The following is a 16,299-nucleotide window of genomic DNA, read 5'->3' on the forward strand; positions in this document are numbered from 1 at the left end:
GTGGGGCGCTGAGCCGAGAGGCGCGGAGGCGGCGAGGGCGCGTGGGGGGCATAGGGGGCCGCTGGGCACCTCCCCTCGGGTCAGCCGCCGCAAGATGGGCAGCGCGGAGGACGCGGTCAAAGAGAAACTGCTGTGGAACGTGAAAAAGGAGGTAAAGTCGGGGCACGGACCTCCGGGGGCTCGCGTTCCTGTCCTTACGGCCCACGGGACAGAAAGATCTGCGCCCATCCCAGGGTGCGGGCGCTCGCGGGCCTCGGACGGGGGCCGGTCCTGGACTGGCTGCGGTTCCCGCCCGACTCCCGGATCAGGGGCAGCACCCCTCGGCCCCAGGGGCTAGGCCAGCGCTTCAGGGTTTGTTTGCTCCGCGATCCCGCAGCTCCCCGCCCTGCGACAGCAGCAGCTCTGGGAGACCGAGGGGGAGGGGTGGCGGCGATTTCTGGAGAACCGAGCTGCCCCTTCATTGCCCTCGCCGCCTGGGGAGGGGGTGGGGCCCGCGCTAAACCGGTGACCTGGGGGCTTAGCTCCGGTTTGCCCTACACCCCACTCGGTTACCTTTCTGGGAACTGAGTCTCGGCTGCATGAGGGTTCGCCGCACACCACGTCTCACTCCACGCCCACCTCCCTACCCAGAGGCCAGGGGGGCTTTTTGAGAATGGTTTTTAAGACTCAGATTTTTTTTTTCCCCCTCTTTTGAGGAGCCCCCCCGCCCATGTCACAAAGAGAAGTCCTTCCCTGTGCGTACTAATGTCCTCTACTTTGTCCCTGCCCTAAAACCCATTTCAATTCATGGGGCGGAGGTGGGGGGAGGTGCCCGTGTGAATGACTCACTCGCACAGGCACGCTGGAGAGCTCCAAACCCAGAGTGGATGAGAATGGATGAGGCCTCTGGATGGAGCCCTGGACTCTTCCCATCTACCTCTGTCGGCCAGATGTGTCAACTCCATGAGGGCAGGAAACCTGTTTTACCCAGAACTCTGTGTCCATGCCTGGCACACAGTAGGCGCTCCGGATTGTTGTTCAGTTGCTCAGTCGTGTCTGACTCTTTGTGACCCCGTGGACTGCAGCATGCTAGGCTTCCCTGACCTTCACTGTCTCCCAGTTTACACAGACTCACGTCCGTTGAGTCGATGATGCCATCCAAAAACCATCTCGTCCTCTGTCACCCCTTCTCCTCCTGCTCTCAATCTTTCCCAGCATCAGGGTCTTTTCCAATGCACCAGCTCTTCGCATCAAGTCGCCAAAGCATTGAAGCTTCAGCTTTAGCAGCAGTCCTTTCAATGAATATTCAGGGTTGATTTCCTTTAGGATTGACTGGTTTGATCTCAGTGATCATTGGCACTCAATAAATGTTTGATAAATAAGTCTATTGATCTCGGAGACTGCAGAGTCTGATGGGAATGCATAAACTTTGAAATAGTCTGGACCTAGCTCTTTGTGATCTTGAATAAGTTACTTAACCTTTCTGAGTCTCAATTTCTACATCTCTAAAATAGGGATACTGATATTTAGCTGATATATAAAAGTTTACCATATTGGTACCTTTCCCCTTTCCTAGAGGTTGCATATTAAAGAGCAGAGACATTACGTTACTGACAAAGGTCTGTATAGTCAAAGCTATGGTTTTTCCAGTAGTCATGTATGGATGTGAGAGTTGGACTATAAAGAAAGCTGAGCGCCGAAGAATTGATGCTTTTGAACTGTGGTGTTGGAGAAGACTCTTGAGAGTCCCTTGGACTGCAAGGAGATCAAAGCATGCAATTCTAAAGGAAATCAGTCCGAATAGTCATTGGAAGGACTGATGCTGAAGCTGAAACTCCAATATTTTGGCCACCTGATACGAAGAACTGAGTCATTGGAAAAGAAAGACCCTGATGCTGGGAAAGGCAGGAGGAGAAGAGGACGACAGAGGATGAGATGGTTGGATGGCATCACCGACTCAATGGACATGAGTTTGAGCAAGTTCTAAGAGTTGGTGATGGACAGGGAAGCCTGGTGTGCTGCAGTCCATGGGGTGGCAAAGAGTCAGACACAACTGAGCGACTGAACTGAGAGGTTTCAGGACTGGAGAAGGCTCAGGGTTCTTATAGAATTCTGGAAGGCTCATAATTAAGGCTCTGCATTAATTATAACCTGGCTATTGTGCCCTAAATTTGGTTCCTTCCTTCCTGTTGGTAAACAGGCAGCTGAAGCCATCACCTTTCCAACTGTGTTTGAGAAGCTCCATTGTGCTTTTGCTATGAAGTGTCCAAGAGTTTTTTTAAGTCCAGGAGTATATCAAATTAACATTTAAGCCCCAACTCTTGTCTCCCCAAGGAAAAAAGAAATCTTAAATCCCAGTGATTATCCTCAGGAAACAGTGTAGTGACAGAGACTTATATGAACAGTGTAAACAAGAATAAAAATGTAGCTATATCCAAACTATGGGTACATGTGCTAGGATCGTTGATGCGTTCCAAATTTGGGGTTAGTCAGGGATGATAGGAAAGATTTCAGGGAAGGCAGTGTTTAGAAGGGCTGTCTGTACTACTCTGAGAATGATTCTTAAACAAATGTGAGAAATGTCCAGGATATGCCACAGCTCTATATATGACCTGATAGAAGTTGACCCTCTCTGAGCTCCTAGTTCCGTTAACCTTCAGGGCTAAATTTTGAGAGAAACATATCCTTTCTGATCCTATACATAGAGACAGTGGGGGTGATTGTTGACAAAGCTGGCTTTTCACAAAGGACCTGTAGTCCTTTTTTTTTTTTTATGGTCTGCACTGCATGGCTTGCAGGATTTAGCTCCCTGACCAGGGTTTGAACCTAGGCTCCAGGAGTGAAAGCCCAAAGTCCTAACCATTGGACCACCAGGAAATTCCCAGGGTGTAGATATGTGTGTGTGTTAGTCACTCAGTCGTGCCCGACTCTTTGTGACCCCATGGACTGTAACCCGCTAGGCAGCTCTGTCCATGGGATTTTCCAGGTAAGGATACTGGAGTGGGTTGCCATTTCCTTCTCCAGGGGGTCTTCCCAACCCAGGGATCAAACTTGGGTCTCCTGCATTGCAGTAAGATTCTTTACTGTCTGAGCCACTAAGAGCATCTATAGGTCCTCCTAATAAAAAAATCTGCCCCAGCAGCCTGCCTTAGATGTCTCCTGGTCTTTGAGTTGTGACATGATGCTCTGTTTAATGCAAACACCCCTTGGGAAGTAATCTAGGAAGCTTTTAATAGTTTAGAGTGCAGAATCGATCAGATCCTCCTTTACCTAAACCACTAACCATGAGCACTTTGCAGTAAGGAGGAGACTCCCTCTCCTTCCTCCATCCTCCCCAGACTTTAGAAGCTCTACCACCTTCCAAACAGAAGTGAGGGCCTGGAGAGCAAGGGCAGCATCAGGACGCTGGACACAGGACACTGTCCAAAGGATGGCAAAGACTCGGTCTGACCAGAGCTCACTAAATCAGTAAGATTGAAGACAGGGATTGAGGTAATCCATCCCTCTAATCTTCAGTATTAGTATTTGTCTCTTGGCAGGTTCCCCCAGGGGCTTCCCTGGTGGCTCAGATGGTAAAAAATCTCCCTGCAATTCAGGAGACTCAGGTTCAACCCCTGGATGGGGAAGATCCCCTGGAGAAGGAAATGGCAACCACTCCAGTATTCTTCCCTGGAGAATTCTATGGATAGAGGAGTCTGGTGGACTACAGTTCATGGGATCGCATAGAGTCCAACACGACTGAGCAACTAACACACACACAGACACACACACACACACACAGAGGTTCCCCCAGGGCATCAAAAGTGCTTGGCTTCAATGTTGGGAGCAACTAGAACCTCCTATACTGCTGATGGGAATGTAAATTAGCAAAATCTCATAATGCCAAATACCCTCATCAGAAATTCCTTGCCTAAAAATATAAATCCAAAGAAATGAGCCCCCGTGTTCACACACAGACACATCTAGAGTGTTCATAGCAGCACTGTCCATAACAGCCCCATATTGGAAGCTACCCAAATGCCAGTCAGCTGTGAGTTGTTCACACAATGGAGAATGAAAAATACACATCCCCATACAACATGAGCAAATCTCAGAGTCACACAACTACACACTGAGCAATTCCATCTATAAAAAGCACAAAATCCCACACATGTGCTCTGTGATGTTAGAAATCAGGATAGTGGGTACCTTGGAAGGGAGTAGTAACTAGAAGGAATCATGGCAGAGTCTGGGGCTACTTTAGGGTGCTGGTCACGTGTTGTTTCTTGAGCTGATGCTGCTTTCACAGGTGTGTTCAGTTTGTAAAAATTCTTCAAGCTGTGAGATTATGATATATCTGTTGTTGTTTAGTGGCTCAGTAGTGTCGGACTCTGTGCAACCCCATGGACTACAGCATGCCAGGCTCCTCCGTCCTCCACTGTCTCCCAGAGTTTGCTCAAATTCTTGTCCACTGAGTCGGTGATGCTATCTAACCAACTTACCTTCTGCTGCCCCCTTCTCCTTTTGCATTCAATCTTTTCCAGCATCAGGGTCTTTTCCAGTGAGTCAACTCTTCAAATTAGGTGGAGCTTCAGCATATATACCCTTTTCTATATGTTTATTATACATCAATTTAAAAGCTTTTTAAAGTGCTTTCTAAAGAAAGCTGTGACTGCTTACCTTACAAGGTGTTCTCAAGCTTTTACATTCAGGTAGGAACCCAAACATAGAGTTTTACCTAGACAGAGAAAAGGCTAGGCTCGTGAGCATGTGGGGAGTGTCCCTGATACCTGGATGGACCTACCTCCCCTCGGAGAAGGGAGAAAAGGAAGGTCAGGTGTCTTCCTTCGGCCTGTACTGAGACAATTTGTCCCTGAAGGACAGCCCACAAGCCCTTCCGCAGCCAAGTATGGATGAACAAATAGCATCCCATCCTTGTTCTCCACAGCAGGGCCCTTCCTCCTGGGTTGGAATATCTGAATTGATTGATTAGTGGGTTTATAGCACCTTTTTCAGCTTCCCTGATGGTTCAGTTGGTAAAGAATCTGCCTGCAATGCAGGAGACCTGGGTTTGATCCCTGGGTTGGGAAGATCCCTTGGAGAAGGAAATGGCAACCGACTCCAGTGTTCTTGCCTGGGAAATCCCATGGACAGAAGAGCCTGGCAGGCTACCTTTTTCTGGCTGCCTTTCCAAGACACTTGGCAATGTTTGTACTGAAGAAACTTTGCTTCCCCACCCCTCCCATTCCTATCCTCTACTCTGCAAGTGGCTAAACTCAGACCAGGTGGACAAGCCAAGCTATTTACTTGCTCACAGGCCTTTGATCAATCAATCAATCAATAACGGTGCTGCCCATTTATTCACAGGTGAAGCAAATCATGGAGGAGGCTGTCACCAGGAAGTTTGTGCATGAAGATAGCAGCCACATCCTTGCTCTGTGTGGTGAGTGAGTGACTGGAGGATAATGAGAGAGGGGTTTAAAAACTGAGGATACTGCCATGGGGCCACAGGAACAGTCCTCGGGGTTAGTAGTTTTCAAATCGGGTTGTAAGTCAGAATCAACTCAGAAGCTTATGAAATCTTGTTGGGTCCCATCCCAGATCTACTGAATTAGGATCTCCAGGGCCCAAGAATCTGCTTTATATTCTAGTCCCTAAAGACAGTAGTGCTCAAATTTTAGCATCATAGTCACCTGCTGTTGTTGTGTTTAGTGGCTAAGTCATGTCCCACTCTTTGTGACCCCACGGACTGTAGCCCGCCAGGCTCCTCTCTCCATGGGATTACTCCAGGCAGGAATATTGGAGTGGGTTGCCACGCCCTCCTCCAGGGAATCTTCCCAACCCAGGGATCGAACTCACGTCTCCTGTGTCTCCTGCAGTGGCAGGCGGATTTACCGCTGAGCCACTTGGGAAGCCTAGAGTCACCTGTCGGGCTTGTTAAAACAGGTTCCTGGGTCCCAGCTCTGGAGTTTCTGATTCTGATATCTCTGGGGTGGCCCCAGGAATTTGCATTTCTAACCAGTTCACAGGAGATGCCAGTGCTGCTGGTCCAGAGACCGCACTTTAAGAACCCCCGGCCTCAGCAGTTGGGTTGGGGAGCCACGGTGCTGGTTTATCCTTGCATTAACTTTGGGGATGGGCCTGAGCCTTTGAATGCTTTCTGTGCTACATCTGTTTTCTAATCAATCCCACCTGCGTTGCTTAACCATTCCCAACTCTCCAGACACTCAATTGCATGCAAATCCACAGGAGGATCAAGGAAGGCTAGCTAAGACTTCCCCGCTCAAAGAGAAAGTCTGTAATAAACCACTGCTTCCTGCTTAGCGTGAACATTTCTGCCTTTGTAGCAGCAAGACTCTCTCTGCACACTACTGAGTTTTCTTGGATTTCCAGGAATTTGTCCATTTGCCATCTTTTTCAAAAGTATCTATTTATGTATTTTTGGCTGTGCTGGGTCCTTGTGGCTACATGGGCTACTCTGTAGTTGCGGTGTGTGGGCCTCTCGTTGCGGTGACGTCTCTTGTTGCAGCACACAGGCTCTAGGGCACGCGGGCTCGGTAGTTACAGCTCCCGGGCTCCAGAGCACATAGTTGTGGTGCATGGGCTTAGTCGCTCTGCGCCATTTGCCATCTTTGTGTTGTTTTCCGTGGCCTTTGAGGTTGGTGTTTGGTGTTTATGGAAGGGAGGTTGTGCATTTCTGAGGGGAAAGAATGAAAGGAGCAGATCAAGAGAGGAACACCCCTGACAGCAGCATGGTGGGGCCGATAGAGCCGCCCTTCCCGTCCGTCCAGCAGCAGACACTGAAGGTCCCCCAGGTTCCAGACGCTTCCTCTTCCAGGCAGGGAAACAGCAGTGACAAGGTGAACTGTCTCTCTGTCCCCAGGGGATTACACTCTGTGGGCAGACAGACAGAAAACAAAAGCACACAGGAATATATCCAGCAGTAACAGGTGTGGTAACAGCTGTGAAAAAAAAAAAGGCAGAGAAATGTGGGAGGCGACTGGGGAGAGGCGGCCTGTGAGCAGAGCCCGAGCAACAGGCTGAGCGTTCAGGCAAATCTTGATGCTCTTCTTTTCAAGTTGTACTGGACACGTTTCTTGACTTCTGTCACCCTCAGTCTGCTGCTCTAAAAACAGGGCGGTGATTCCCACCTCAAGGAATTTTCATGGGGATTGAGATGATGCATGTGAACATTCCTACGTTTGTAAGAGCTCAGAAAAACGTCTGTCTTTCCTCCTCTTCTGGGCATTAAGGCTGAAGCTAGGTTTGCAGGATTTGAGGTCCTACTATCTCCCTTTTGGGTAAGTTGATTCTTTGAGATGATATAGCCCTTCTCAGGTCCACAGGACCAATCCGATCCCACCTTTTCTGTGGCAGAAGCCCTGCTGGGGAGAAACCATGCTAGTCTCGCAAGAAGTGATTTTAAAGAGTATGAGAACCCTACTCCCTTCTACCTATGCTGAGTCCGCCTGACATGAGCCACTGTCTGTCATGGTCACCAGAAGGGCTCTGATGGTCGCCCAGAGGCACCGTGGCAATGGTGCTCGGCTTCGCTCAGAGCACACACGGCAAAAAGCACAGAACAATGAAACAGCGAAAACGGCTTGTGCGTGGGTGCCGAAGGTGGGTGGCGGTGGGGGAGCGGGGGCAGAGAGGCAGGCGGAAAGCTGTGGGCATCCCACCATCAGGTCCCTTAGGGTGAGAAGAAGCGTGCCTGCTCACCTCTGATCAGTCCAGGAAGGGGTCCCCGGGAAACAGCGGGGCCTTCACTGCCGCCTCTTGAAGTCCATGGCTCTTTCCAGCAGGCAGAGATACCACCTTCAAAAGGAGAGTTTCAGTCACTGAAATAGATCAAGAGTCTGTGAAATTGACCCAAGTATCCAGGGTTCTAAAACCAGCCCCAAAGCAAGAAGAGCCCGGTTTGGCTGGATTTCAGGAGGTACCTTAGGTCAAAGCACAAACTGAAATGCCCACAGGGTCAGATGAGAAAGTCTGGATGTGGGACAGCAGGCAGTGGTCAGGAGTGGGTAGCCCTGGCCAGGTTTGAAAGGGGCAGCCACCACTCAGCTTCTGCAGGAATGCTGGTCCCGGCCTTGCCGTGGCCTTTGTTTTATTTTAAGAGAAGTCAGCAGTCTGGGTTTCTGTATGAAATGTCCCAGTTTTTAAATGCTGATAACTAACTCCCATTAAAAAAAAAAATTGTGTGGGCTCAACAAGAGGCATCTGCAAGCCTCTGCCAGTTTGCTGCCTCTGCCTTGGGCTCAGTGCACAGTCACTAAAGGGAACACCAGCAGGAGGGGCTGCCAGCAGAATAAAGCTAAGTTGAGCCAGGCATCTGAGACCCACAGGAAGAGGAATCCTTACACTGTACTAACGGTGGTGCTCAGTGGTGAGGTGGATCCCAGCCTGGGCTCAAAGTAAGGTTGGTTTAAAGCAGTGATTATCAGCCCTTTCTCCTGCCTGCATCACATGGTAGAATCATAACCAGGGATTCCTGGAGGGTTGGGGGGGGGGGGTGGGGCAGGAAGAACAGACATGTACTGATGGAAAACTCCAGTTTTCTGGCTTTTTGGAGATTCTGATACGCCAGGCTCCTTCACCCACTGGGAAACTGTTCAGAAGTGCATTTTTAGTTAGAAGTGGATCCAGTCTTCCCCTGGGTCTTGTTTTAAAAAATCTTTTGACCATTCTACATGGCATGGCCGACCCTAGTTCCCCAACCAGGGATGGAACCCACGCCCCCTGCATTGGCAGTACAGAGCCTTAACCACTGGACCACCAGGGAAGTCCCCTGCCCTGGGTCTTGCAGTGGTCCTGGCCGCATCCAGAGGTCAGCTTTGTTCTGAGGGGAAACGGGAGCGCAGTGAAGGCTGTGGAGACTAGATTAGCTCTGCAGTGAGTGACCCCTTCCCCTTGAGCTTTGTGGAGGCCTGGGGTCCTGGGCCCCTCTGCCCTGCCCTTGGCCCCTCTGTTCATGGCAGAGGATGGCTAGGGGGTGTCTGACTGAAGAGGGCAGGGCCTGAGCTAGAAGAGCTTCCCTAAGCTTCCTTAGAATATAGACATTTGAACCAGAAACATCACCTTCTGGAGAGCCTTAGAAATGGAACTGAAAAATCCCTGGGTCAACACCTGGCCCCGGGTAAACCCAGGAACGTTCCTGTTCTTCAAAGGGAGGAGGGAGACTCCTGGCCTGGCAAGGAACATGCTTTTGTTGTGTGTTTGCTCTGCTTGCTCCTAAACCTGTCTGTCTAGAAGCTGGTCAGGCCTCTTTGGGTGGAAACCTTGTGAGCGGGCCCTGCTGGCACACCCGGCTGGCAGGGGCGGGGTCTCTGTGTGCTGCCCTCCTACCAAGGAGCGTGGCTGCAGCGCTGCCCTGAGATGCCCCCTCCCAGCCCCCCAGACCTGGTAACTGCACCCCCTCCCCAGAGAATAGACCCAAACCCCACTGTGGGAGATGGTTCTCTGATATCCCCTCTTCATCTCTTTTTTTTTAGTTTATGTATCTATTTTTTTATTTGTTTGGCTGCACTGAGTCTTTGTTGTGGCATGCCGGATCTTTAGCTGTGGTAGATAGGATCTAGCTCCCTGACCAGGGCTTGAACCCAGGACCCCTGCATTGGGAGTGCAGAGTCTTAGCCACTGGACCACCAGGGAAGCCCCTCTCCCCTTTATCTTGAAAAGTCATGTCAAGTTTGCATTTTCCTCCCTAATATGGCCTTTGACACTTTTTGACGGTGGACACTTACTGCTGAGTGAAATGAATGCTTCCTGTTTTCACTCCGCTTCTTGAACCCCCAGGTGTAGGCCAGTATCTCCTGCCACCCCTTCCTCCAGAAGGCAAGGTGCTTTGTGAGCAACTCAAGCTCAGGGTCAAACAGTGGATGGTCTGAACTCTGCGTTTGTAATATGTCTGCTCACAGAGGGCGTGGTTACTCTCTGAGGGTTATTTAGGGGTCTGGGGTAATTTAGGGCTCCACTGAGGAGCACTGGGCCTCCCTTCAACTCCCAGCTCAGGTCTGAGAGTGTCTGCCTCCCCAGTGTCTCTGCTCCATTCCCGTTGGGCGCTGAGGTTGGATTTTTAACCACCGGTGGGTAGAAGGGCTTTAGGAGGGCCACGGAGAGGTTCCGGGCCTGGTTGATCAGGTTCTTAGACACGTAAATATCCTCGGGCATTGGGGGTGGGCCCAGGCCAGAGAGGGCCAGCCCTGCCGGTCAGTCCCCAGGCTCCCTGCCCTCCTCCAGGCGATCGATCCTTCCACCTGAGGTTACTTCAGGCTGAGGATGAGCTGTAATGGGAGACAGGGGTGGAGTCTCTGGAGCTGGGAACCGCACCAGGGCTTTATTAACCAGCTCCCTGTTGCTAAGCGGCTTTCATTAGCAGGGGAAGGTCCGCCGCAGCAGCCAGCTTCTCTAGGGAATGGCAGGGATACCAATGAGCTGGAGAGAAGCAGGTGTGACGGGAGGACGCATCCCACCTGGGATGCTGCTGCTCGTTCTGAGAGTCAGACGCCAGGCAGTTTTCAGTCTGTCTCTCTCCAGTGAAAGGGATCCCTTCTCTCTGCTTCCTGCCCGCACTGAACAAATAGCTCATTCTCAGCATATCTGGCTCCCACTTTGCGCCCGGAAGCGATCCGGTGAGAAGGAAGGCCCTCTGGGGGACTGGCTCCGCTGGCCCTGCCTTGGGGCATGGCTGAGGGCAGGTGGCAGCGGTCTGCAGCCGAGACATTGAAGTCCAACAGACCTGACCTGGCTTCACAGACTGACCATGTCACCAAGTATGTGACCTGGCCACTTGTGCAACTCTGAACCTACACCATAAGGTTGATGTGAGGGGTTAAAGGAGTGATGGGGGCAAAGCACACAGTATGGAGCCAGGTATGCAGGAGGTGCTCAGTAAGTGTCATCACCACCGCCAGCGACCTTCTGCTTTATTCTTGAAAGTGATCTTACAACCTTCCCCATAAAGCCTCCTCGAACCTTCTCCTGGATTCCCTCTGAGAATCCATGTTTCTGGGAACTTGGAGCATCTGGACAATCAGAACTTTGAACTCTGGGAATCCAATCTAGGAATTTGAAGATATTAAGAAATTATTATTAATTTTGTAGGTGCAGTACAGGTATTAGGCACATGTTTTTAAAAGTCATCTTTTAGAGACATACAAAAATATTTATGGGAAAAAAAATACATGATGTCTAAAATTGGTTTCCAAATAACCTAGGAGTAAGGGGAAAGTGGTTGGAGGTGGTATAACTAAAATAAAATTGGTCAAGCCTTGCTTATGATGTGTGATGGGTACATGGGGGTTCATTTTATCATCCTCTTTTGTATATGTTTGGAATTTTCCATAATGAAATGTTCTGGTTTTTTTTTTGTTTGTTTGTTTTTAAAAAGGGAGGAGAGGATGGATGGAAGAAAAGATAGAGATAGCAAGTATATGTAACTTATTTTACAGGAAATATTTTTATTTCAACACATCTGTATTGAAGGCATCCTTAAACAGGATTCTGGGCATATAAGCCTACAGAAGAGACAAATAGCTATGCAAATCTGTCCCACCCTCTGGGTGTTGGACCTGGATGTTGGATACAGGAGGGAGGGGTCTAAATTCCTGCTCCCTCGTGGCTCAGCTGGTAAAGAATCCGCCTGCAATGTGGGAGACCTGGGTTTGATCCCTGGGATGGGAAGATCCCCTGGAGAAGGGAACGGCTACCCACTCCAGTATTCTGGCCTGGAGAATTCCATGGACTGTATAGTCCATGGGGTTGCAAAGAGTTGGACACAACTGAGCGACTTTGACTTCACAGCACTACATGCTAGTCACTGAGTTTTCATAACTTAATTTGCCTTGTAGACTGAGGACGTTGTGTTCACTCACTACACAGAGATAGTCCTATTCCCAAACTGACCCAGGCTGTATCCCCAAATCCATGTACAGACATCTGTTAGCAGTGGGGGCTTCACGGTCTAGAATCGGTACCCAGGGGAGGTGGGGGTAACAAGGGAAGGAAGCAGATGTTTCTGAAGGGTCCTCCCTGATCCTGGACCCCTAGCTAGAACCAGGAAGGACCTGTTGTTGGCTGAGGCTGCTTCCTTCCCTTCCCATCCTTGGTCTTCTAAACCAGAGACAGTGTCTGGGCTGGGGGACCTGGGTAGTTCTAGAGAGCAAATACAAGAAGGGCACAAACCTTACCCTCTCTTGCCTTCAACAGCCCACACTAGACCAGCCATCATCTGGCTTCCCGGCAGTAGGATGGTCAGTCAGGCAGTGGCCTGTCATGGTGAAATTCCAAAAAGAGGAAAAAAAGGTAGAAACCTGAAAAAAGAGAAATCCGAGACACTGGACCCCCCTGCACCACCACGAAGGAGCTTCTGTAGGGAAGGCCAGAGGCCTGAAACCTCAGCTCTGACCACAACCACTGCGGCAGGCTCTGAAGGCTGGTTTTGTAAGAAAAACAAGAGCGTTTGCAGCTCCCCTGTCCCAACAGAAAAGCTCTCGGTACTCTGTCTCCCCATCCGTCGGTGCCTGTGGGAAATCCTTGACCTTGACAGAGCCACAGGCACGCCTGTCAGGAGGGAGGTGGGGACCACGGCACATGTTCACCCTCCCTGCCCTGTCCCGCCTTCTCAGGCTGCCTACAGAGACTGCCCCGAGGAAGGGCACCCAGAGTCTCTCCCTGGAGATCAAGACCAAGCCCTTCCTCAGGGACACAGCCCCAGATGACCTGTCAGAGCAGTCACCACACTATCCAGCTGTGTGGCGCATACACCACATTCTTGAGAGATGTTACATAAAGGGGAGCAGCTAAATGGTTTAATACCTAAGTGGGGATACAGGGCCAAGGGAGGTGGTGGTTTGTTTTTTTTTTTACTTGAAGAAAATAGAAAATATTTATTTACAAATGTGCACACGTGCTCAGTCGCCTCTGACTCTTTGTGACCCCCATGTACTATATCCCACCAGGCTCCCCTGTCCATGGTGCTTTGCAGGCAAGAATACTGGAAAGTGTTAGTCACTCAATGGTGTCCGACTCTTTGCAACCCCATGGACTGTAGCCTGTCAGGCTCCTCTGTCCATGGAATTTTTCAGGCACGAATACTGGAGTGGGTTGCCATTTCCTACTCCAGGGAATCTTCCTAACCCAGGGATCGAACCCTGGCTTCCTGAATCTCCTGCATTGCAGATGGATTCTTTACCACTTCACCATCTGGGAAGCCCTTATATACAAATGGAAAGTATCTAATAAGGAAAAATGAAAGATGCAAGGAAGAGAAAGGACGTTTCCTGGATTGATGTCCTTGAGACAGTGGGTCCCTTGCCGAGCTGGGTGTGGCTGGCACTGGCCTGGCTCCCTGGGCAGCCAGTGTGAGCTCTGCACATGGACTTTGACCTGCATCTCCAGGGGGACAAGGAAGATGGGTATGTGCGGGATGAACCTCATTTCCTTCACCTGTGTAATTCTGGAATATCAGGAAAGGACTGTCTCCTCCCAGTGAAAGTCTGGATGGGAGAGTTGCTTTCTTGTTTTAGGGCTTTGAACAAGGCTGAATGCCACCCCCCAACATACAAAGCTGAAGCAAACAGCCAGCATCACCAGTGCAGGCGGAGGGAAAATGTACCCCCGTTACCATAGAAATGCTCATTCCGAGTGGAGGCAGCTGTTATAAATCCCTGGGTGGAAATAGCCAGCCAGGGAAGTGGGGAGGGGAGAGACGTGTGATGCCAGGCCTCACCTCTTTGCTCCGCCCACTTCATCCACCGCGTGAGAGGAGGCCGCCCATCCTACTCTGGCTTCTATCTCCAGGGGATTGCTCCTCTCCTGGAAATCTTGGTTCCGCCCTCCAAGACTTAAAAATTCTGCTCTGAGTCAAGTCCCCCAAAACTCCAGGCCCCAAACCAGCCACCTGTTTAACTCTCCTCACTCGGAGGCTGAACTCGCCTGATGCACAGATGGCAGCTGGCGGAGGTGGGGGCCGGGGCTCTGAACACACCTGCTCCTGGGGTTATCCACCCCTCGCACCTCGGAGCCTCGGGCCCAGCCTCCACGTCAGGCTGTGCTAACTCTGGCCGCCGTGTCCTCCACCTCATTCTTGGAAGGCCGTCCAGTGGGCCCCCCATAACTGTACTGGACTTGTCCAGGCCCCTTGGCTGCTGAACACCGTTTAATTGTGGATGTGCGTGTGAGAGCGGGGGTTGTTTCTGAGGACCCGGGGCTGATTGAGGACCCTTCTCAGTGCCCACCGCTGTGTTTCCTGGGCAGCCATGGCTTTAGTCCATTCTTTCTTGTTTTTTTTTGGCTGTGCTTTGTGGCATGTGGGATCTTAGTTCCCAGCCAGGAACTGAACCCACACCCACTGCAATGCAAGTGTGGAGTCTTAACCCCTGGACCACCAGAGAAGCCCCACTGGCTTTAATCCATTCTTGTGGGCTCCTGAGACACCTGAGCTTGTCTCAGCCCACGGAATTGTTTCTCGGTCCCTGCGCAGCTCAGATCACCAGTGGCTGCCCTAAGCAGAGCCCGGGTGCTCCTGTAAGAGTGGGGAACCAAACTAACCTGCAGACCCTATTTGCTGAGAGCTGGTGAAGGGTGGGGTGCCCACGGACAGATCCAGAGTCTTTCTGAGTTGTATGACAATTCACCTCCCGGATGGAGAGAATTTTTGGCATCCTTTCATGATGCAATTATTGTTTTAAATCGGTAACCTGGCTCAAAAATCAAGACTATATTGCTTCTTGTGCCTCCTTCCAGAGTTTATCTTAATCTTAAAAAAAATTGTGTTTTTTGTTTACCCCACCCTTTTTGTAATCCAAAGGTCTCTTTTGAAGACTTTTCTGTTCTTAGCTCCTAGAGAGCATCCTCACCCTTTTTCAGATTGGCATTGTAATTACACTGTATGAATGTGTCGTGTGTGTGAGCGTGCGTGTATGCTTGCGAAGTTACTTCAGGGTACCCTTTCTACTCTCATCCTGGATGACTGACAGCAGTTCCCTGAGCCTTGCCGTCAGTGGAGTAGGAAGACGGAGTAGAGAGGGTACCCTGGGCCCCTCTGTTACCGCAGCTCCAAAGGCCACCATACTTGGGGAGTGAGAGGATCCAGCTTGTTGAGTCATCTCTATTTCTCTGTTTCAGTTTACTCACCCAAATGCTTCCATCCCAACCAGTCATCAAAAACAGTAACAGTGTCGATTTGTTCTTAATCAGTATGTGTTTTTCTTACATGAAATGGGCCAAACGACTACCAGGATGGTGTCTCCCATCTTTGGGGGCACCCGGAGTGGCTGAAGGTGGTACTAGGAACCCTGGGACAGGGCTTCTGAAGCTTTCATGTCACAGCTGGGGGACCAGGGCCGGGACAGCTCAGTCAGCAGGGGGGTAGTTTCGGGTGACTTGGTGCTTTGGCTGTGATGGGGGTCTCCTTGCCAGGCCCCTCTTCTTCAGAGCCTTTCCCCTGGAGAGGGGAGCTTAATGGTCTGTGAGAGGCCCTCCTGGGGAGTGTGGACAGCTGGAGAGTTGGACATTATTGCTGGTGGCTCTGCAACTGCAGCTCTGAGTGTGGGTGCACTGTGCCCAGGGAGGGACCAGGTGGGTCTTTGTGCTTGCATCTCTGTGAGTGTCGGTCAGTAGACATGTCTGTGATTCTGCTCAACCCAGAAGTCTTAGAGCGGGGTTTTAAAATTTTCCGGGGTCAGAGACACCTTTTAGAAACCAAAAGTCAAGGATTCTTTATCCATAAAAGAACCACCCACCTATGCACATGAGAGCAGACCGATGATTCTGTGTGCAAAGTTAGGAGCTCTCTGGGAAGTCCAGAAGCCCATCCACAGACTCCATCCACAGGAGAGTAATTCTCAATTATTATAAGTGTTATGATCTTATTTTGCCTACGCACTGCACACGATAACATCTTTCATTGTACTCACTCCTCTTCGAGGTTCAGCCCTTTGGGAATGGGGGAGGCGTAGTGTGGTCTAACAAGTCCTGACTGAGGAGCCTGGGGACTCGGACTACGAACAGCTGGCAGAGGGTGTTACTTTGGCAGAGGGTTGATTACTTTGCTTGGAAGGTAGAGAGGCGAGAGGGATTTCTCCCACTGCAGACATTGCCTGGCACTTTGCCCGGGTTTCACAGGAGGCACTTCAGGGCCACGGGGTGAGTGGGGGCACCGGATGTGCTGTTCTTCTCTCAGCGATCCCTACTCACAGTGATTATGGAGGCATGCCTCCGCCCACCCCCAGAGAATCCGCAGCCCTGTGCTCAGAGGCTGCCTGGCAGGCTGGGTGAAGCCAGGCCGCTGCTTGCATCCCCAGCTCCCCAGCCTGGCTTCGCGCGTGCCGTGCAGCG

The 16,299-nt window shown here is 50.8% G+C and overlaps 1 protein-coding gene and 1 non-coding gene across 3 annotated transcripts in view; one reads left to right on the plus strand and one right to left on the minus strand.

Annotated features, from left to right (window-relative positions):
- Positions 1 to 16,299, plus strand: part of SGSM2 (small G protein signaling modulator 2) — a 36,778-nt gene continuing 20,479 nt past the window's right edge. For both annotated transcript variants that reach the window (XM_061143094.1, XM_061143095.1), the window contains exons 1-2: positions 1 to 151; positions 5,326 to 5,401. In XM_061143094.1, the coding sequence (XP_060999077.1) occupies positions 95 to 151; positions 5,326 to 5,401 (133 nt within the window). In that variant the 5' untranslated portion in view covers positions 1 to 94. The remainder of the gene's footprint in view (positions 152 to 5,325; positions 5,402 to 16,299) is intronic.
- Positions 9,540 to 9,612, minus strand: TRNAG-CCC (transfer RNA glycine (anticodon CCC)). The gene has a single exon. It is a non-coding gene; the product is annotated as a tRNA-Gly (tRNA).

Source organism: Dama dama, chromosome 5 (genome assembly GCF_033118175.1).
Source record: "Dama dama isolate Ldn47 chromosome 5, ASM3311817v1, whole genome shotgun sequence".
Taxonomy (NCBI): Eukaryota; Metazoa; Chordata; class Mammalia; order Artiodactyla; family Cervidae; genus Dama; species Dama dama.